Source organism: Pelophylax lessonae (genome assembly GCF_965119305.1).
Source record: "Pelophylax lessonae genome assembly, chromosome: 2".
Classification (NCBI taxonomy): domain Eukaryota; kingdom Metazoa; phylum Chordata; class Amphibia; order Anura; family Ranidae; genus Pelophylax; species Pelophylax lessonae.
In genome coordinates, this window is record NC_138769.1 from 371,545,334 (window position 1) to 371,568,903 (window position 23,570).

Genomic DNA, 23,570 nt, shown 5'->3' on the forward strand with positions numbered 1-23,570 from the left:
TGTAATTCCTACACGTTCACCTGATTTAGATGTAAATACCCTCAAATTAAAGCTGAAAGTCTGCAGTTCAAGCACATCTTGTTTGTTTCATTTCAAATCCATTGTGGTGGTGTATAGAGCAAAAAAAGTTTAGAATTGTGTCAATGTCCCAATATTTATGGACCTGACTGTATGTATTTTTATCCACCTAAGAGTTATTTATATTTATTTGACGATATACATTTTCCAGAAGAGTTTTATCACAATATTTTATTATAGGATATCACGATTATTTATACACTTATTTAAATACATTTATTTTGTATTAATAATAATTTATGCACAGCGCATATATACTCTTTATTTATTTACACTTACCTTAAGAGGAGCGATTAGTGCAAGGAGCATAACCTTACAATAGTAGCTAGCAGGATCACATACTATAGCTCGCTCATATAGGCTTCCATTTCTCATTGCTAGTGTAGGACCCAGTTGAATAGGGTAGGTCTTGATTGCAAAATTACTATTTTTTTTTTGGCCAGGCCCCCCACCCAAATCTTTTTTTAGGTCATGGAATCCTGAAGACGTCTGTGGTTCACTGCATGAAATTGCCTCGATAGTCTGGATACTCCTCCGTTTTTGGCATCTTTTTGCGCACATATGATCCTAAAGCCCTAGATGACCATCTTACTTTTATAAATTGATGTCCTGTAGGTTTTGCACTTCCTAAATTTTATTACAGTATCGGACTGTTGTCGCTCCTACGTTGTTGCACTTGGGAGGCAAAATTTGTACAGCCTCTACTGTTATTTTAAGTGCACATTTAGTTACTGTACTGCTCTATTTTTCTTGTTATACTGGAAAACTTTATTAAAATCCAGTAAAAGAAACAAACACGTACTGTTTTTGGGTTTAGATACGCAAGAAGGAGGAGAGAAGGCATCTATTGCAAATCAGGCTGCCTCATCTATGCAAAACATTTTTTTTGTGTCCTCAGTACTAAGACACATTATAAAAGGTCTTTGATTTCCAACCCGTTACTGCAAAGTCCTGTAGTGATGTAGGGGTTGGAGGAGGGAACAAGCGGAGTGAGGGACATAGGCATTACACATTCACAGAAAGGCTAAATTGAAAAACCTCAAACCCTCCAATCCCAGATAATGCCATTTGTGGGGAAACTCGTCGGTAGGAGAGTGTGTGCGACGTCGCCAAGCACTGATGGAGCGTGAGACATCGTGGCCATAGCCATACTGTTTATTTTGAAGCTCGCCTTCATTTACTTTGATGCAAGTGAACCAGATTGTTTTTTAATCAATGCTGCTGTATTACACTATGATATTGTCCCTGTTTGCCTTGTATGATTATCGCTGATGAGCATTTGCGAGGAGAATAAAAAAGTCTTTCCTGGCCATTTGATCAATACGATGTTTGTGATTGTGGATATCCACTGATATTGGTGACACGCAGTATCGGATGGAATACAGGCTTATATGATCCCTGTAATTCGGGTTCCACTCTGTGGGGTAAGCGGCCAACTTGTTTTTAAAAAAGAGCACCATTGAGCACTCTGCACTTTGGGAAGTGATTGCACACCAAAGCACCTTGTTTCACCATATTATCTACAATGGATTATTATCGCACTTTACCATTTTTGGGATAAGAGGTCATGTTGTGTGAATTAATTTTATATGTTTTTTAACTTTAATATTTGCACTGTATTTATTTGCACAGTTTTTCATTTATGTTATATGTGTATACAATGTGATTATTTTTGCAAACGTTTATTTAATCACTTAGAGGGATAGCACACTATTTATATAAGATTCACAGAAAGGCTGAATGCTAAAGAGGCTCTAAGAGACATAGTGTTCTGGAGATTAGCCATTATAAAAGAGCAAACACAATCTGCAATGTTCATACAGAATTACAAACTACACAAAGAAATAGGGTTAAAAAAAAATGAAAAATTTAATATTATTTATGTTAACTTGATTTCCCATAAATGTTTATTTAAAAAAAATATTCCCTTTACAAGGAAAATGCTACAGAACTGCAACAAAGCTTCTAAAAGAAAGCACATGGAGAAACAATAGGCGAGCCAATACTTACACTTTGCAAGTGAACAAGACTGCACAAACAAAACAGCCAAAATCTTTCTAAAATACTGACTGGCCATAAAATATTTGATGGAACAGACCTAGCATAGATGGTGTGTAAACCACTACTATATTTATCAAGCAAAAGTAAGCTGAGCTATAAAAATTCTATATTGAATGCTTTCTATATAATGTATTTTTAGGCAGGTCTTCCTCCCAAAAACTGCAATATTCTTTTTCATATATCAGCAGTAATCTTTTACCCCACAAAAATCTTTCTGGGGAAAAGTGCAATTGAGCCAAGTTCTGGACCTGAAATCCCATGTAATTTAAGGAGATTAATGGGAAGTAAGGACATTAGGGTCATTCAGGCACAGAAATCTACATAACAGTGCACAGATTATAGGGAGGATAATGTATATAGAGTTCCTGGTATTGGAGAGCTGGGAGGAGAAGCATTAATCCTTGAAATATGTAAAGCTTAGGGTGAAGAACTAGATTTATATATTACAAGTTTAAAAGGAAATGTTCTATCACTGCGTTTTTTTGGAAATACATAGAATAGGTCACATTTACACACACACAGTTCTATTATTTAATAGACAATTAAACAAATTCTAAACTTGCCGGTGTGGACCTAGCTGTATATGGATCAGTGTGTAGACAGGAATAAAGGCTAAGTTAAATTTCGGGGGGGGGGGGGGGGGGGGAATGAATGCACATATTTTTGCAAAAAAAAAAAAAAATTTAGTTTTATTTTTTTTCCCCAGGATCCTTATCGCCCTGACAGTAAAAAACCCCCTATTCATCTTAGGGTTAAACCACTTATCCTCCAATCTCATTGTGTGGCCCTTTGTCCTTTTACACTCTCTGAGTATGTTGAATCCTATCCCTTTTTATATTTTTATATTTGTATTTTTTATATACACCCATTTGTTCAATTTTTTCAGTGTTTCAGTGGCATATTAAAGTCCCAAACCATTGGGGGTACTCCTTTTTTGTATCTTTTACACTCTCTGAGACTAAAAAGGTTTCTTCCTACACTGGAATCAGTATTGAGACATTTGTATACCCCCATCATATCTCTTCTCAAGCGTCTCTTCTCCAAGGAGAATAAATTCAGTGCCTGTAGTTATTCCTCGTAATTGAGGTCCTCCAGTCCGCCTATTCATTTAGATGCCCTTCTCTGGACTCTATCTAGCTCCAGCACATCCTTCCTGAGGACTGGTGACCAGAACTAGAGGGAGTACTCTAGATGTGGCCAAATCAGAGTTTTATAAAGTGTCAGGATTATCTCTGGAGTAAATTACCTTTTTTACGCAGGCTAATAGTTTGATGGCTTTGCTTACTGCAGTATGACATTGCCTGCTATTGATTGCTCAGTCTGTCTTCTACCAGGACCCCCAGATGTTTCTCCATCCTTGATTCCCTCAGAGGTTCTCCCCCCAGTGAGTAGTTTGCGTTTATATTATTTGCCCTCAAGTGCATCACTTTACATTTTTCAACATTAAACCTCATCTGCCATGTAGTTGCCCACCCCATTTTTTTTTCAGGTCTTCCTGTAAAATTTCTATACCCTGATGTAAAGTTATTACCCTGCTTATTTTTGTGTTGTCTGCACAAACTGAGATTGAGATATTTATACCAGCCTTCTTTTTAATTTATTCATAAATTAAATAGAACTGGTCCCAAGACAGAGCCTTGGGGTACCCCACTTACCCCAATTAAACTACGCATATGCTGTTTAGTAAATTTGCAGTCTACTGAAACCTACAAGTCTGCCTGCTGCAGTGCAGGAGACATCAGGGGGTCAAGAAACATGTGCTGGAACATTTTACACCGTAAATATAGGTGTAACATGTAGCATGTTTCAAAAGGTGAACTTAGCCTTTTTACATTACACTATATAGTGCTAGCTTAAAGCTGGCATTTGCCTTAAAATTTTATAAAAGGACAACCCACAACTGGCTTGCGCTTGACAAAGGGAAGGCTTCAGTGGTGGTTGAGGATGCGGTCTTGGGATACTATGAAGCTTTGCAATCCCTTCTCTACAGGAGGTTCCAGAGCTTCTCATCCACTCACTTGCACCATGCAAGCTACAATTCAAGAATGGCATAAGACAGGGTTCTTGCGCCCTCTAATGTCCTAGGTCTGGTCCCCATACGGCCCACTGTGGACAAATGGGATTTTTGACTTACCGTAAAATCCATTTCTCTGATCTCCAATGATGAACAAAGCTCCTGATCTTCTTAACCACTGGGTTATACTGCCCCCTACATGAGTAGGACACTAGGCAGAAAAAAAGTCTGCCTACCCCTATGGGCAGTCCCAGGGGGTATACTCCCTCTCCCTGCGATAGGTACTCAGTTTTGGTACAAGCAGCGTCAGAAGAATTACAGCTCCAAAGAGGGGTGGGCTTTTATGGTAAGTCAAAAATCCAATTTTCTCTTTGGTTCAATGACAGAAACAGCTCCTGATCTTCTTAAACATTGGGACGTCCCAAAGCACTGTCAAACATGAGGGGTGGGAACAGCGAAAGGAAACTCCCGAGGCTAACTATAGCCAACCAGGTAAACAGAAGCTCAACCAAAACAACTGGAGCCCACCTGAAAAAAACAATGCACCCTCGAAGACGACCAGGTTCTTTAAACAGCAGCCTGCAAAACCTTGCGGCCAAAGAAAGCATCCACAGATGCCAACACATCCACTTTATAGAATTTTGTGAAAGTGTGTTGCGACGACCAGGTGGCCACTTTGCAAACCTGCGTCACTGATGCCTGAAGATGGAAGGCCCAGGAGGCACTCTGCCCGAGTAGAGTGCACCTTGACAGGGGAAGGAGGAACCTAACCCCTGATAGAAAAGGCCAAAATCACTGTCTGTCTGATCCATCTGGAAATATTCACAGAGGAAACGTACAACCCTTTCTGAGGTCCATCCGTGAGCACAAATAGTAAATCTGACTTCCTAAAAGACTCCTTGGCTGCCAGGTACACCCTAATTGCCCGGTCCGCATCCAAGGCATGCAAAGCAATTTCCTTTGGATGGGTTGGCCTGGGACACTGGGAAGGCAACACGTCTTCATTCGAAAGAAAATCGGAGACAACCTTTGGAATGAACGATGGACAGGGCGAAGAACCACCTTATTTCTGTGAACCACCAAGTAAGGCGAACGACAGGATAACACCGCCAATTCCGACACCCTACGCACAGAGGAGATAGCCACCAAAAAGGCCACCTTCTGGGACAGCGTAAGCAGGGCAATCTTCCAAAGATTTTCAAAAGGAGGCTTCTGGAGGACAGAGAACCAAATTGAGGTCCCAAGGCGGTAACGGGGACTGCACTGGAGGAGCCAAGTGCATAACTCCCTAAAGAAAAGTACGCACCAGGGAGAGTGTGGCCAAGGGCCGTTGAAAGAAGACTGCTAAGGCAGGCACCTGGCCCTTGGTAGTACTCAAGGCCAGTTTCTGTTCAACCCCCAATTGAAGGAAGGTCAATATCCAAGCCACTGAAAAAGAACGAGGATGAACCCCAAGAGAGACTCTCACCACGCAATGTACGTCTTCTACATACGATGGTAGATCTTTCTAGTAGTAGATTTCCTAGCTTTTAACAGCGCTGGAATCACCGACTCAGACAAACCTCTATCCATCAGCACCTGACTTTCAACAGCCAAGCCCTCAAAGGCAGCGACTGTAAAGCAGGAAGGAAGATTGGTCCTTGGGACAACAGATCCTCCCTGAGAGGAAGTTTCCAAGGAACGTCAGGGACCAGCCGCACCAGATCGACGTACCAAGCCTGGCGAGGCCAGTCCAGGGCCACTAAGATGACCGGATCCCTTTTGCCTCAATCCTATGCAGAAGTCTTGGCAGAAGCTTGAGAGGAGGGAAATCATAAATCAGATGATACTGACCCCACTGGGCCACCAGCGCGTCTTTGGCATCTGCCAGAGGATCCCGTGACCAAGCCACAAACCTCTGCACCTTTCTGTTGAGCCACAACACCAACAGATCCCCCTCGGGGATGCCCCACCGGAGACACAACTATTGAAACACCTCCGGATGAAGGGACCACTCCCTTTGGTCCATCGCCTGCCGACTGAGGTAATCTGCCTGCCAGTTTTCCACCCCGGGAATGTGTACGGCAGAGAGGGCTGGAGCGAACCGAATCGTTCTGCCCACCTTAGAATGCAAGCTACCTCCAGAGCCGCCAGGACACTTATTGTACCCCCCTGGTGATTGACATAAGCCACAGCTGGACATCCCTGAAGACAATCCATCCAATGTTCCAGGCACAGTCTGATCGCTCAGAGTTTCAAGACATTGATCGGTAGTCAGGACTCTTCCAGTGTCCAGATCCCCTGAGCAGAATTATTGCCGAGGACGCCTCCCCAGCCGGACAGGCTGGCATCCATGGTGACCACTGTCCAATACATGGGGAGGAAGGTTTTGCCCAGCCGAAGCACCGGAGAACAAAGCCACCATATCAGTAAGTCTTTCATCCCCCGAGTCAGCCGGATCCGATTGTCCAGAGACTGCAGAGTCTTGTCCCAATTGGACAGAATCTCCCTTTGCAGGGACATCTTATGGAACTGTGCAAACCGAACCACCTCGAAGGTAGACACCATCGGACCCAGCACCCGCATGCAAGTAGGATGACCATCTGCTGGACAGCAGGGGACAAATAGCAGCCTGCAGTTTTTGGAGTTTGTCCAGAGGAAGGAGCACTCTGGGTAAGGCTGAGTCCAAAGTCAGACCCAGATAGTCCAGCTTTGTGGGCAGACTTCTGAAAATTCAGAATCAAGCCAAACTCCCTCAGAGTTTGTATGGTGATTTCCAGGTTTTCCACCAGAGCAGTAGGAGACTCCGCTCGCAGAAAGAGGTTGTCCAATAAGCCCAGTACCGCAATCCCCCGTTGGCATAAAAAAGCTAGCACCGGGGCTAACATTTTTGTGAAGGACCCGAGGAGAAGCCAAAGGGTAATGCCACAAACTGATAATGCTCCTCTCCCACGGCAAAGGGGAGGAAGCGCTGGAGACCGGCACATACTGGAATGTGAAGGTAAGCGTTCTTGATGTCAATGGAGGCAAGAAAATCCCCCTGATGCAGGGAAGCCACCAATGTGCCAATGGAATCCATTCTGATCTTCTGCACCCACACAAAGCAGTTCAGCGACTTGAGGTCCAAAATTGGGGACTGTAAACAGGTTTGAGTAAAACCCCTGAAAACGTTCCAAAGTCGAAACCAGGACCATCACCCCTTAAGGTAAAAGGTCTTAAACCACCCCAAAAAGAGCCTGTAAGCGGACCGGGGACAGTCGCACATTGTTACCGGAGGGTAAAAACAAAACACGATCTTGTAGCCGGACCAAAATTACCTTGTGGACCCACTTGTTCTTGTACCAGGGGAGTCCATGGGTCCAGGAACAAGCAAAGACGTCCCCCCACCCCTGATAGGGGTGAGGGTGCACCTTCATGCTGAAGGGGCCTTGGCCGCGGGTCTGGAGAAGCCCGCACTTGACTTGCCAGGCCAAGTTCGCTTGGATCCTCGAGGAGGCCCTGAAGGGCTCCGATCCCTTGTCAGTCAACCCTGAGGGACGAAACAATGTCTTATGAACAGAGAAGGAGATATCGCGTCTATGCCGAGAATCCTTGCCCTTAGTAACCTGCGGAAGAAAGGTACTCTTCCCCCCTGTGAGACCATTAATGTCATGTGATCTCCTTTAAAGGAAAGATCAGTCAAGGCCTTTTTAGAAGTCTGGTCCGCAGACCAGCATTTGAGCCAAAAGACACGTCAAAGGACCACTGCCGAAACAGAGAGCCAAGCTACTAGGGGAGCAGTTTCCAAGGAGGCATCACTGATAAACTGCAGCCCCTGAACGAGCTGGTCCACCAGCTCAGCAAAGGCACGTGGGAGCTACTCTCCCTTCAGATCACGGCGCAAAAGCCTAGCCCATTCGGTCAGTCTGCGACACCAGGGCAATGTTCATATCGGTCTCAGTGCTGAACCAGCCAGGGTGTACATAATGCGGGCCACAGTCGTGTCCTTAAAGGCCGGGGACTCTTTAACTGGAATCATGGTTGCCTTGTTTTATCTGGAAAACAGAGGGTCCACCACTGGTGGAACAGTCCACTTCTTAAGAAGGGACTCCTCATAGGGGTATTGCCTAGCAAATTGCTTAGGGACCCCAAGGGGACGCTTTGGTCGTCCCCACTCTTTAGTGACAATTCTGTCAAAATAGGAGGGGAAAGGAAACACCTTTTCCGCTCTGGATGGCCTGTGAGTGCCAAATGGAACCTGCGCCTCCGTTGCAGCTGCGTCCTCCATCATTAAGCTCTCCCGTACAGCTACCACCATTGCCTTTTCGTGCGCGGTTGCAGAAGAGGAGGAATTTTCTTCACTGTCTAAGGATTCAGGGCCCATGGTCGCAGACCAAGCAGGGTGACCCACACCGTCGGCAGCCCAATCAGATTCAGGATCTGAAGAGACAGATGAGGCAGGGTGCTTTTTGCCAGTCCGCCATCCAAAAACCACCTCCACCCGGGACAGAAAGGACTCCAGAACTGCCGTCAGTGCATCGATGGAGCCTCAGAGAGAAGATCAAGTGGGGAGATTTGCTCCTAAGTCTCCATGTCCAGAGGAAGGAGCACTCTGGCTAAGGCGGAGTCCAAAGTCAGACCCAGATACGGGGAACCCCACAAAAAAGGGTAAAACACTGCTAAGAGAGGCATCCCCACTGCTCTGGCAGCACCACTCCGTCGCCAGTAACAGAGCACCTAATCGATCCTCAGAAGAGAGGGAGAGGACCCCACCAGACTCACCACCCCGCAGAAACCAGGCACTCACAGCCACCAGGAGAATCTGCACTGCACGTGCGGCGATCAGGAAATGAAATAATCCAGGAGTCAGCACCAGGGGATGAAGAGGGGCTCCCACCACCATGACACCGAAATCGCCACCCAGAGGGCTCCACTGTCATGGTCGCTGCTAATTTCAATGGCAAACCACCGCAAAATGGCCACCGGACTACACAAATATGGCTGCCATGCATTGAGCACACAGGCTACAAGAAAATGGCGGCACCGATAGGGATTCCTAGGCCTCAGAAAATGGCTCAGGCAGGAAGTGGGGGCCCTGGCAGGAGCCCCACCAGGTACAGTTGCCCCCCCACACAGTCGATCCATCAGTCGCTGGTGGCGCACCCTCCTCCCCCATCGCCAGCACAGCACCCTGCTCCAACCCCAGGCAGTGGACCAGGCCACCCCACAGCCCCAGCATTAGTGAAGGAGAGGCGGGTGGGGCAATATGGCCCACAGAGACCACCAGACCTATGAGGGGGGTGCCTAATGGGAATGAGGGGAACCCAGGGGTCCGACATGGAGGGGCCCACGTCCACCCAAAAACCCTCCATGGGGAGGGGGGACAACAAATACTCACCATACTAGGCAGGCACCGCTCCAGACAGAACCCCTCGCCATCGAAATGGGGGGCTGTCGGCCAGGAGGAACGCTGCGACTCTGCCCGAGACCCCGATCGTATTCGACCTTGCGAGGCATTTATTTTCGCAGGCCAGCCCCTTACCGGTGGGGGCTGTCGCGGTTGACCTAGCGCCGAGCTGAGGTCTTCGCGCACTCGCTGGCCAGACTGGGTCGACCACTGGATCTAGATTATCCAGCCCTTCGCCCAGTCTGGCAGTTGATTGCAGATCTCACAGGAAAAAAAAAAAAAAAAAAAAACGGAGAAAAAATGTATATAAAAAAAAAAAAAAAAAATTGCCAGGACTAGAGATTCCAGCAAGGAACTAGGTCTTTACTCATGACTAGGCAGAAACACACTTATAGCAGAGTACCTATAGCAGAGAGAGGGAGTATACCCCCTGGGACTGCCCATAGGCATAGCCAGACTTTTTTTCTGCCTAGTGCCCTACTCCTGTGGGGGGCAGTATAACCCAATGGTTAAGAAGATCAGGAGCGGTGTCCGTCAATGAACGAAAGAGAAAACCCCACTCTTCCTATTCAGGGTTACGGACCTGATCTTCTGGGCATCCAGAGCCATTAAAAAATTAGGGGATCTAGTTGTCAATGGTCACCTTCCCATCATTCCTGCAAACTAAATATTTCCCATCCAATCGGTTCTTTGATACTTGCAATTAAATCATGCCTGCACTACCCAGTTTGGTTCCCTGGCCATTACTCTTCAAGAAACAGGCCTGGAGTCACTGATTCTATTTTTAAGGCCTACTCGGTATTGTACCAGGCCTTAAGCCTGCCTCCTTCTGCAAGACTGGTTTATTTGCAGGGAATAATGGGAGTCAGATATTCCTGACCTGGATGACGACGATTGGGATGAGGTCTGGGATTATCCCTTTCAGTAGCTTATCTCCGTATAAGATGAACTGATTTAGTACAAAATTGTTCACCCTATGCATCTGGTGTTGGATAGGGTGACGAAATTTGGGGTTTATGGCTCACCAGGTTGTTGGCGCTGTTCCTCCACACAGGCAGGCAGACTTATATTAAACTTCTTGGAGTTGTCACACAATCTGTGACTTTTGGACGAAAGTTCTCCAATTTAGGGTTGAGGGTCTGCTTGCTGGGCTTAGTGGAGCCCTTCCTTGGCCTACCTTATGGGTTATAAGAGTTCTTTTGAGCATGTTGTACTCTCTAGAAAACTCTGTTTTGAAATGAATCGCCCCCCCCCCTCTATCCAGCAATGGAAAGCTCTAGTTAATTCAGTGCTTCCCCTGTATAAGGCTTCCTACAGTAGTAGAGGATGTCCCATCAAGTTTGACCACATTTGTAACCCGTGGTAAGAGCACTTGGACTCCATCATGGACCCATGCCTGTGACCATCCCTCTGAACTCCTTTGCCATTGTGTTTTTGAGCCCAATTTCTTATCTTTTTGGGGTTTATATTTCTAACTGCATCTCATATCTCATTCTAATAACGGTGTTTATTGCGTGGTTGTTTACGGATTATAGTCTCCTAAAAGCACTTTTGGCGCCCTATAACTGGTAGTTTAAGCACCCAAGATGAGATTGTATTATGGAGCGATTTCTTTTTTTTTTTCTGCTTTTCTTTTTGATTGTGGTTTTTGTATTTGTCTGGCATTGGTTTATGCTACTGCCCATTGTTGTAGATTTAAAATTTTAATAAAAACAATTTAGAAAAAAAATTTTTTAGGACAGCTTATATTGGTGTGGTTTACCTAAATGCAAATAGATTGTTTCACACTGTAAACAGAATTATCCCTAGAGCTTAATGAATGTGATAACATTTCACTTTACCACATGCAAGGAAAAAAATGTAAATTAAAAAAAAAAAAAAAAAAAAAGGAATTTTTGCTTGCATAGGATTAGATAATGGAAGTAAACAGAGCCTCACCCTCATGCACTAAGCTCTGGGGGGTAATTCCCTTGCAGCGTGCAACTGCACTTGCAAAGTGAACTGTTTATTTTAATCGAAACCATTTGTCAAAATATTTCTAAGCTACGGCTTAATAATTAACAGCCGACACCCCCATTGTCCAGCAAGCTACTACTATAAATCAGCTGTCCAACCAGTCAGTTATTAACGTCAGTATTTCCTACCTTTTCTGACATCACTCCAGTTGCAATTAAAGGCCTGTGGGGGTGTCTACCAGCCTTATATTTTACAAAGGATAAATAAACTCACCTTTTCAGCAAATGTGAAAATTTTCCTTTGATCTACTCCCCCAAACTGTGCATCAACTTTCAAATATTCTTCATCCAAGGCCTGCAGAGATAGGCAAGTAAAAAATAAAAAAAAAAAAAAATGACAGGAGAACCTTTGGCATACATTCATTCCAGTGTCCCTAGCCATCTAACTTTGGCTGTACCCACCTGCAATCCAGGATATAGAAGACCGCTAAGCAGTGGATGTTCCACTTGCTTCACAACTTCTGCTCCAGCTTTCTTAGCATCATGCTGAGTTACTACTGAGGAGAGCCTGTACACATCCAGTGTGTATTCTCTGCAAGACAAAACAGAGCCTAAGTAAACAGATATGTAGCATGCCTTTTAATACAGTGTAGCATTTTACACTTTCATGAAACATTAAATCTTTAGCAATTGGCACATTTAGGCTTGGCAGCTGGAACTGAAGCTCAAAGATATTCATGCACGCACTACCAAAAGCTATCCACAGAATTCAATGCCAATTGTGTATTTCAACAATTTCAAAACGGCCTTACAAATCCTGAAGAGTGTATAGAGGACACACTCTGACTGGACCACAGTTAGTAAAGGTGGCATAGGAACTTCCTGCACCCTCCCACCAGCAGCAGCACCCCCATGAAAACTGCACAGACCCAGGACGCCGGTTGTGCACTGATGGTCGGCTTGCGACCTTGCCTTCTCCTCTGCTCCGGGTGATAGGGAACCCAAAATTTACACCAGGCTTGCGAGACACAGGCTTTCGTACCCTGAAGGCCAAAGGTTTCTACCAGGCCAGGCATTTTCTTAGCAGAGGTCAGTGGCTCTCCTCTCTAATAGCGCCTTTGCCGTGTTGTCATTCTGGCAAAAGCTACAACTAGCTAATTTTCTACAATCCTTGCTGCCTGCGGCCTCTTTTGCTAGACGCCTCACGACTTGAGGAATTGTGTGCATTGGACTCCCCTGTGTGCCATGTTATATCATTGCTTTACCGTCTGTTGACGGCACCTGAACCTTCATTTAGACCCTCGTATCTGACTCTCTGGGAACGAGATTTGGGCGTCTCCTTCTCGGACCACCAGGTAGATCGCATACTCTTCTTCACATACAAAACCTCCACATATTCTAAGTACCAAGAAGCGGGATATAAGTTACTGACCAGGTGGTATTATACTCCGGTCAGGCTATGTAAGATGTTCCCCGCCTGTTCGGATCTCTGCTGGCGTTGTGGAGAGGAAGTGGGATCCCTTCTCCATATTTTCTGGTCTTGTAACCGACTGCAACCTTTCTGGGCGGAAGTATTTCGCATAACCCAAAAATTCACGGATCACACCCTTGCTCTGAGCCCTGCTCTCTTCCTCCTCCACCACAATAGTTTCCCAAGAGCGTCCTACCGGAAGTCGATCCTGCCGCTCCTGTTTACGGCGGCCAAGAGTTGTATTCCCCTTCTCTGGAAGCAGTCCCAACCTCCCACGGTAGCAATGTGGCTATGTAAGGTGGCGTTTATCAATGAAATGGAGGACCTGATAGCGGCCGAACGGGGCACCAGAGATAAGTTCCTCAAACGATGGTTCTACTGGCATGAGTTCAGTTTTTCGCAGAATACAAGGACCTAGTTGCCTAGAATGTCTCGGTTGAAATGGGTGGTCTTCTCCCCTCCAACCCCCTTCCCCCCCCCCCCTTTTTTTTTCTTCCCCTCACCCCCCCCCCCCTTTTCCTTCCTTCTTGCTTGGTTCCTTCTAATCTTTTCCCTTACCTGATATACCCATCTTTTGGGAAAAATTTCTCCTGCTTCCCCAGGGCATACGTACCATTGTTACTTCTTGCTGTCTGTTGGGGTAGCGGGCGTCCTGGGTGGCCCCTCTCCACTCCCGTATACCGGGCACATAACAGATGCCGGTGGGGGTGGGGATCTCCCTGGGGGAATGGGGCCCTACAGCTCTCTACTGATGTAATTTGTATTATCCTTGACTGCATGTTCTTATGTCCACATGGTTTATGCTCTCTGCTCAGTTCTCTCTGTGACCGCTCATTGATGTTTGGACGTATTTCATTGCTCTTGTTGATTTTGTGTGCCTTTTCCTTCTCAATAAATGTTGAATTCATTTAAAAAAAAAAAAACTGCACAGACCCAAAAAATAGACTTTTTAGTTGTCACTGATATAGAACTTAGTCTTTCCTTACCAAGCACTTCCGTGCACGTAGACAAAAAATAAAATAGCAAGTAACAAAACTTAAGTACAGTAGCCCTAAAACTAAATGGTGATAGCAGTCTATTCTTTCTGAATGTCTTTTCATTCTATGGAAAATTACCCAAATGTAAAGTATTATGCAAAAGTTTTAGGCAGGTGTGAAAAAATGCTGTAAATAAAAAATGCTTTTAAAAAGAGAAAAGTGTTAATAGTTTATTTTTATCAATTAACAATATGAGAAGAAAAAAAAAAGAAAAACCCTAAATGAACTAAAGAGAAATCAAAATCAAAAATCAACCCTTTGCCTTCAAAACAGCATCAATTCTTCTAGGAACTCGGCAGGTAGGTTGTTCCAAAGATCTTGGAGAACTAACTACAGATCTTCTGTGGATGTAGGCTGTCTCAAATCCTTCTGTCTCTTTCATGTAATCCCAGACAAACTCAATGATGTTGAGATCAGGGCTATGTAGGGGCCAAACCATCACTTCCAGGACTATGTTCTTCTGTACACTAAAGATAGTTCTTAATGATATTGGCCTGTATGTTTGGGGTCGTTGTCCTGTTGCAGAATACATTTGGGGTCTAATACACGCTTCCCTGATGGAGTAGTATCTGCCTGTATTTCTCAGCAATGCTGACACCATTGACCTGACCTGCTCTAACTCGATTTGCAGAAATGCAGCCCTAAACTTGCAAGGAACCTCCATCATGCTTCACTGGTTGCCTGCAGACAATCATTACTGTACTGCTCTCCAGCCCTTCAAAGAACAAACTGCCACCTACATCTGAGGTATGGCTTTCCAGCTGCAATTCTTCTATGAAGACCACTTCTGGCCACACTTCTCCAGACAGTAGATAGATGTACCTGGGTTCAACCAGTTCTGTGCTTATAGCACTGTTGGACATCTTCCGATGTCGAAGGGATGCAAGTGTGATGGCTTTCATCTTCTGCATTAAAGTATAACTAAAGGCAAAACTTTTTTTTGTGGATAGAGTGGAGATGGATTAGAATACCTGTCAGTTTTTTTTTTCATTGCGGTCTGTGTGGCCGTTAGGGAGATTCACCCTCTTTATTTGTCCTATTTACCAATATCAATGAAAGTGAATGTATACGAAAATCCCAAATTCTGGGTTGTCCCCAGAAAAGTAATAGAAGGGAGTCTTCCAATGCGGACACTAGATCTGGTGACCTGGGAGGCCCCAAGGGATTCCCTTAATTTGCAGGGATTTCCTCTAACTTCCTGGTTTGACTATGGGACAGGAAGTGAAGGCAAGTCTCCTCAAAAGCAACATAGATGGGAAAAAAAAAAAAAATTGACAGGGGTTATAATCCTCACTTGCTCTAATCAAAATGAAAAAAAAATAAAAAGTTTAGCCTATAGTCCTATTTTATGTTTCTTTGGCCAACCACTGCATTTACAGTTCTCGACGTTGCCAGTTTCTTTGTGCTTCTTCAAAAGAGCTTGAACAGCACATCTTGAAACCCCAGTCTGCTTTGAAATGTTTGCCTGGGAGAGACCTTGCTGATGCAGTATAACTACCTTTTGTCTTGTTGCTGTGCTCAGTCTTGCCATGGGTGTGTGACTTGTGACATGAAAAAGTCTTCCACAAACTCAACAGAGTTTAGCTGTTCCTTAACCAGTTTTAAGCCTCTTAAACAGCTGTTTATGTTTCAGTTAGTGACTGTTCCAACCTACATATGAAAATTATGATCATTAGCTCCTGATTGGTATAATTGGGTAATCATACACCTGACCGTAATCCTACAACATTTCTGACTTTGTGCAAGTGTACAAAGTGTGCAAGTGTAAGAATTGATGCTGGTTTAAAGCCAAAGAGCGGTTACATCAAATATTGATTTAAATTTAGTTTTTTCTTCTGTTCGTTCCCTTTGCATTTTGTAAATTGATAAAAAACAAAATATATATTTTTGAAAGTATTTTTACATTTATAAACATATTATAATTGGTTTCAAACTTAAAAGGGTTAAGACAATTCCGGACCCTAAAAACAATATAGTGTAAAACCATCCAACCCCCCCCCCCCCCCCCAAATTAATTATTTCGCAGTTTACCAGTCCTTAAACTTTTCAGGCTAAGAGTACAAAAATACCTGCTGATCTTGCCAGAAATACAGGGTTCTTGTCACTTCCTGTGAGCTGAAAAGACAGCCTAAACATCCTCATCAGTGGGTAAACTACTAGTCTCATCGATCCACCATGTATTAAAGGCAGACATGTTTGAAGTACAGCCTTTGTGACAACCATGGCTGCCCTCCACGGCTGCAGTGAAGAAAAAAAAGGGTAGGCACACAGGGACAGGAAGTGTGTTATTTCCAATAGTACCAGGTGAAAAAAAAATAAAAAATCTATGCAGCCACTATATCCAAGGTATGGTATGCTGCAATTTATTTAATTTTTGGGTTTAGATACACTTTATGCCCCAAAAGAATCTAAGAAAATAAATGGCATATATAATAACTTGGAGACACAACCTCCATTTTGGGGTATCATTTTGAGTCCAGGTCCACACATTTTGGGGAACTGAAAGTTGTGCAGACTTTATGCCTGCACCACTCATCTAAGCTGAGAAAATGGAGCAGCTGCTGCTGCTTCTAATTAACAAAGATGGTACAATATGTAGCAGAATACAAATTGGCCTAAAAGGGAATGTTATATAGCAGAATGTGAAGAATATTGCTTTTTTTCAGAATTGTCGCTCTTTTTTTTGTTTATAGCGCACCAAAAAAAAAAAAAAAAAAAAAAAATCGCAAGGTGATCAAATACCACCAAAAGAAAGCTATATGTGGGGAAAATAAGGACATCAATTTTATTTAGGTACTGCGTCGCACGGCCGCACAATTGTCCGTTAAAGTAACGCAGTGCCGAATCGCAAAAAATGGCCTGGTCATTAAGGGGGCAAATCCTTCCGGTCCAGAAGTGGTTAACTAGATGCAGGCTGTTAAGGTTGATGTAAAGAGACCTGAAAAAAGGTCTTCGTTCATATGGCACACAACACAAAAAACTGGTTCCTGTACTGTTATAATGGTGCAGGAACCTTTGTTAATTTCCCCTTTTATGCTGATCAGTTATAAGCATCTGCACCTTACTTTGAGAGATGAGAAGTAAATGCAGTAAGGACTGTAAAGAAATTACAATGGAAGGAATGTAAAAAGAAGGTGTAAAAAGGGCTGGATAGCAGGAGGATAATATAAGCGCAACTAAGTTGATCTGAAATATACTGAAAGAATAGTTTACATCAATCTGGCTTGTAGCAAACATACTTGCTGAGCTGGTACTCTGTCCCTCTGACAAAGCGTAGTTTTTCCAACGGTACTCCAATACTCTGTAGCATGGCTTTGATAACCTGCTCATAATAACGAGTTCGCAGTTCCAGGAGGTCCCATGGAGCCTTCATGTTATCAAGATATGCATGGAGGTCAGCAAATAGAATTGTCACCTAAGAATCAAACAAATAAATTAGGAACATGTACACTGTAAACCACAGGATGTCCTGAAACCTATAAAAAAAAAAAAAAAAAAATAAAAAAAACAGAATTTTAGGTTGGGTTCACACTTATGCAAATTGGATGTGGGTAACCAATTCGCATGACAGGAGTGTGTGACCGGCTTTCAATGGAGCCGGTTCACACACTTCCAGGGCAGCCGTGGTATGCATTAGGAAAGGGTCCTGTGCGTCTTTGGCTCAGACTCCGGTGCGAATTTAGGCAGAACTTTGGACCCGATTCACACCTGAATCGGTGAACAGGGTGAGGTGAGCTGCGGCTGCAGCATGTGTGCACCCAGCCTAAAAGATTGTTACCAGGCATTTTATAACTGAAAACCACGAGAGTTAAGCCAGCCATAGATGGTTCTGAATCTGAACCGGCGAAGATTCGACCCATGTATGGGCAGCCTAAATGTACCCAAGTTGATCGATCAATCAACTTGGGTATAACCAGCCTGCCAGATTTTACAATAGTCACTGTTCCCCCACAGGGAGAACACAATGACTCTGCGGGATGGTTCTAACCGTGTTGATGGGGAATCTAGCGATTCTCTTTCCCAACCATAGACGATTGCTCTGTCTATGGCCGGCTTTGCTGCATCCCACTGCAATGATTAAGACGACAAAAAGGGGAGTGATCAATTTATAAACAAATGCTAAAACATACAATGGGTTTGCCTACTAACTATACACAAAGTAGTTGACAGCACTTATAAAACTTTCTTGTAGGTCAAAAACCATTTTCAAAAGGTTGAAACCAGATTTTTTGTAGGTTTTTCTTTTGCGAGAAAGCAGTATAAAACCTTTGGACTTTTTTATGGTAGGGCTCTTTTTTACATAAATTACTACTCACCTCACAACCAGCCTTTAAAAAGTCAGCAATTTTTGACATAGGTACAAAATAAGCTACATGTGGTTTTCCGGTGGTAGCAGTGCCCCAGTACACCCGCAGCTCTCTCTCCTTCAGGATCTCCTTTAGTTTGTCTTCTCCTAGGACTTCCTGTAACAAAAACATTTTTACGGTCTTCAAAGTTACATACTACAATATATAGCAGATTATTTGTCACACAACATCAACAAAAATCCTCCCATAAGATCTTATGTGCATTCAATGTAATGTAGGCACGCCATTTACCTGTGCGGAGGAGCTGGTCCAGCGCAGAGAGTAAATAGCCATTTCAAGAAGAGGCGAGTGGTATGACATACAGGGAGGGAGAGAACTGTGATAGGGAAAACACACAGGCAAATTTTCTAGCAAGTTCCAAAGTTAAATAATAGTACATAACCAAAAAACTGCAGAGGTGATCAAATACCACCAAAAGAAAGCCCTGTTTGTAGGGGGAAAAAAGGGCATCAACTTTATTTGGGTACAGTGTCGCCCGACCGCGCAGTTGTAAGTTAAAGTGACGCAGTGCCGAATCGCAAAAAATGGGCTGGTCATTAGGGGGGCAAATCCTTCCGGTCCAGAAGTGGTTAAAAATGCACTCGTAGATCAAAAACATGTTCTCACAGTATCACAGGGTGTACACAGTACCGCTCAGCATACTCCAGACCAGCACTTCCCATGTTACAAACAACCATTGGAAATGGTACTATTTGTTCCAATGAAATTCCAAAAAAACATGCAAAATAAGTGTGCAAAATGGGACAATGATTTAAAGTTTTTGTTCACCAATGCAAGAAGTCTGCCAAGCAAAATAGGTGAGTTGGAAGCTCTGGTGCACAAGGAGAACTATGACTTAATTGATATTGCTGAATCTTGGCTTCATTCTTTACATGACGGGGCTATTTATATCCCTGTGCTCTCTTTCGGAAAGACAGGGTAAAACGGTGGGGTGGTGGTGTTTGTCTCTATGTGAGAAGTGATCTCAAAAGTGAGTGTGAAAGATGATGACCTAGTTGATGGAGAGTGTGCTGAATCTGAATCAGTATGGGTTGAAATGTACATGGCTGTGCATAAAACAAAGATTATCATTGGAGCTTGTTATAGACCTCACAGTATTAATGAGGAGGTGGAGACTCGGCTCCTGGCACAGATAGAAAGGGCTGCAAGGGCTGGGACAGTGTTAATAATGGGGGATTTTAACTACCCAGACATTGACTGGAGTAATGGCACTGCTGGAACAGTTAAAGGACAAACATTTATAAACCTATTACAACACAATTTTATGGTGCAGTTTATCAAGGCCCCCACTAGAAATGATGCTCTGTTGGACCTGGTAATCTCAAACCATGCAGAGCTATGGGTAGCAGTGACCATAACATGATTTAATTTAATGTTAGCTGTAAGCAAAAAACGCACACAGGAAATACAAAAACACTTAACTTTAAGAGAGCAAATTTTCCAAGGATGAGGGCTGTTCTCCAGGATTTAGACTGGGAGGGAATATTGGTATCGATGAGCACAGAACAGAAATGGGGATTTTTCAAAAATACTTTATGCAAACTCACTGCAAAGTATATTCCCATGGGTAATACATTTAAAAGGCAAAAAAAAAAAAAAAACACCTATGTGGCTCAAGGCAAAAGTTAAAAAAGCTATAGATAAAAAAAAAAAAAAGAGCTTTTAAAAAATATAAAAATGAGGGAACACTATCATTGTTTAATTGTTACAAAGAATATAACAGAATATGTAAAAAGGAAATCAAGGCAGAAATTCAAAATGAACGACAGATTGCAAAAGATAGGACAAATCCCAAAAAATTCTTCAAATGTATTAACAGTAAAAAGGTTAGGGCCTACATGCGCAGACCTTTACAAAATAATCAGGAGTGGGTGACTGGGGACAAAGAGAAGGCAAATTTATTAAATACTTTCTTCAGCTCTGTATATACAAAGGAGCATGGGGGAGCTTATGACCATAATGAGGACAATATTGACATAGCCCCAAATGATCCACAATGGCTCAAAAGTGCTATGGTCCAGAAATATTTAGACAGAATAAGGGTGGATAAAGCGCCTATACCAGATGGCATTCACCCACGCATCCTAAAAGAATTTAGTGCTGTAATTTCTAAGCCTTTGTTTCTAATTTTTAGGGACTCGTTAAGGACTGGAATAGTACCACTGGATTGGCGTAGGGCCAATGTGGTGCCTATATTTAAAAAGGGATCAAAGTCTTTGCCAAGTAACTATAGACCTGTTCGTTTAACTTCTATATTCGGGAAGATATTGGAGAGTTTAATAAAAGACCACATAGATGAATTCTTGCTGGAAAAAAATATTTTAACCACTTAAGCCCCAGCCCTATTTCGGACACTTTTTGTTTACAAGTTAAAATCAGTATTTTTTCCTAGAAAACTACTTAGAACCCCCAAACATTATATATATTTTTTTAGCAAAGACTCTGGAGAATAAAATATCGGTCATTGCAAAATTTTTTGTCACGCGGTATTTGCGCAGCGGTCTTTAAAACGCCATTTTTTGGGGAAAAAAATTGAAAAATCACATTTCACTGCATTTAAATAATACTAAACAGTAAAGTTAGCCCATTTTTTTTGTATATTGTGAAAGATGATGTCACGCCGAGTACATAGATACCCAACATGGTACGGTTTAAAATTGCGCCCCCCCCGTGGGATGGCGACAAACTACGGTCAATAGAGATCTCAATCGGCGACGCTTTAAATTTATTTAACGGTTACCAGTTTAGAGTTAGAGTGCAGCTCTTTTTTTTTTAATTATTGCCCATGCTCTGGCGGTCGCGGCGATACCTCACATGTGTGGTTTGAACAGCGATTTCATTTGCGGCTCGACTTGCGTATACGTTTTTTTTGTGCGCGAGCTAACGGTGACGGCTAAATTTTTATTTTTTTTTTCCTATTTTTTATTTTTTTTTAACTTTATTACAGGTTTTTTAAAAAAAAAAATCTGATCACTTTTATTGCTGTCACAAGCAATGTAAACATCCCTTGTGACACCAATATGTAGTGACACACTTTATGGAGGGATCGAGGGTCTAAAAGACCCTAGACCCCTCCACTACACTTCCATGTATGCAAAACGCCGAAAACGGCATTTTTGCATACAGCCGTTTTTCAAATTTGCCGCCTTTTGCAGCACAGTAACCAGGAAGTGACGTCATGGACACCGCCTCCGGTTACGTCATCGGAGACCTGATCGATGCCGTTTCCGGCATTCATCGGGACTCCATCCAGCCGGCAGACGTGCCGGCTGGGTGCTCGGGGCTCCCGGTGGGACGGGAGCCCCGAGCAAAGCCACGGAAGGGGGCGGGAGGGGACGTCCCCTCCTGCTCACCCGGGTAACGATCATCGGTCGTTACCGACGGAAAGCCGACCGTCAGCTTCAAACCACAGTACCGGGAGAATGCCACTAGCTAGAGGCATCATCCCGGTATAACCCCACAAAGTTACCCGACGTATGGGTACGTCGATATGCGGTAAGTGGTTAAGCAACAGACAGCATGGATTCATGAAAGACAGAAGTTGTCAAACAAACCTGATTTCTTTTTATGAGGAGGTAAGTAAAACCTTGGACAGAGGGGTGGCTGTGGATGTTAGTATACTTGGATTTTGCAAAAGCGTTTGACACAGTTCCCCACACACGGCTAATGTGTAAGGTAAAGTCTACTGGCTTGGAAAGATTGGTTTGTAATTGGATAGAAAATTGGCTAAAAGATAGAATTCAGAGAGTAGTGATTAATGATTCTTACTCTGAATGGTCTAAAGTTATCAGTGGTGTACCCCAAGGTTCAGTGTTGGGACCCTTACTTTTTAATATCTTTATAAATGATATAGGGTCTGGGATTGAAAGTAGCATTTCAGTCTTTGCAGATGACACCAAGCTTTGCAGTGGAATAACTTCTTTACAGGATGTCTCCAATTTACAAGCTGACCTCAATGCACTGTTTCATTGGGCAACTATGTGGCAAATGAGGTTTAATGTTTATAAATGTAAAGTTATGCACTTGGGGGCTAAGAAAATGCATGCATCATACATACTAGGTGGAGTAGAACTGGGGGAATCCATAGCGGAGAAGGATTTGGGTGTTCTGGTAGATCAAAAGCTTAATAATAGCATGCAATGCCAAGCTGCTGTTTCCAAAGCAAGCAAAGTCCTTTCTTGTATTAACAGAGGCATGGACTCCAGAGAGCAAGATATCATTTTGCCCCTGTACAGATCATTAGTAAGACCTCTGGAATATGCAGTTCAGTTTTTGGCACCAGTTCTTAAAAAGGATATCAGGGAACTGGAGAAAGTGCAGAGAAGGGCAACCAAAGAGGAACTGAATTTATTTTCTCTTGAGAAGAGGAGATTAAGGGGGGGGATATGATCAACATGTATAAATACATAAGTGGTCCATATAGTGAACTTGGTGTGGAGTTGTTTACTTTAAGGTCCACACAGAGGACAAGGGGGCACTCTTTACGTCTAGAGGAAAACAGATTTTGTCTCCAAATACAGAAAGGTTTCTTCACCGTAAGAGCTGTGAAAATGTGGAAGACTCCCTCCAGAGATGGTTCTGGCTAGCTCACTAGATCGCTTTAAAAAAGGCCTGGATTCTTTCCTAGGTGTACATAATATAACTGGGTACTACATTTTTTTTTTTTAGGTAAAGTTGATCCAGGGAATATCCGATTGCCTCTCGGGGGATCAGGAAGGAATTTTTTTCCCCTGCTGTAGCAAATTGGATCATGCTTTGCTGGGGGGTTTTTTCGCCTTCCTCTGGATCAACTGCGGATATAGGACTGTGTATATGGGATTGTATGGTTGGGTTTTCAATACTGTTTTTTTTTTTGGTTGAACCAGATGGACTTGTGTCTTTTTTCAACCTGACTATATGTAACTTCCAGCTTCCCCCTGTGAGGTTATCTAGCTCAGCCCACGTGGCTTATGAAGTAGTGACGTATTACCAATTTACACTATGTCAGTGCTAAAATTTTTACAACAAACATTTTTCTTATTTACAAAATTCTGCTACATTTCTTCAGTGGAAAAAAAGCAAACCATTCCAAGGAAGAAAATCGGAAGGGACGCAATGACGCCAGGCATATTGGTCCGTGGAACGCAGGCATTATCCTGGACTTCCTGCTTGTACGAGATCAGCGCGAACAGTCGTACTTAAATGTAAGTGTTTTATTTAATAAAAAAATACTAGTTTCAAGA

The 23,570-nt window shown here is 43.3% G+C and overlaps 1 protein-coding gene across 1 annotated transcript in view; it reads right to left on the minus strand.

Annotated features, from left to right (window-relative positions):
• The window catches only part of YARS1 (tyrosyl-tRNA synthetase 1), a 53,725-nt gene that overhangs the window by 24,903 nt on the left and 5,252 nt on the right, over positions 1 to 23,570 (minus strand). The window contains exons 3-6 of the mRNA XM_082245632.1: positions 18,298 to 18,444; positions 17,221 to 17,396; positions 11,936 to 12,065; positions 11,748 to 11,828 (exon numbers count right to left, since the gene is read on the minus strand). Of these exons, the coding sequence (XP_082101758.1) occupies positions 11,748 to 11,828; positions 11,936 to 12,065; positions 17,221 to 17,396; positions 18,298 to 18,444 (534 nt within the window). The remainder of the gene's footprint in view (positions 1 to 11,747; positions 11,829 to 11,935; positions 12,066 to 17,220; positions 17,397 to 18,297; positions 18,445 to 23,570) is intronic.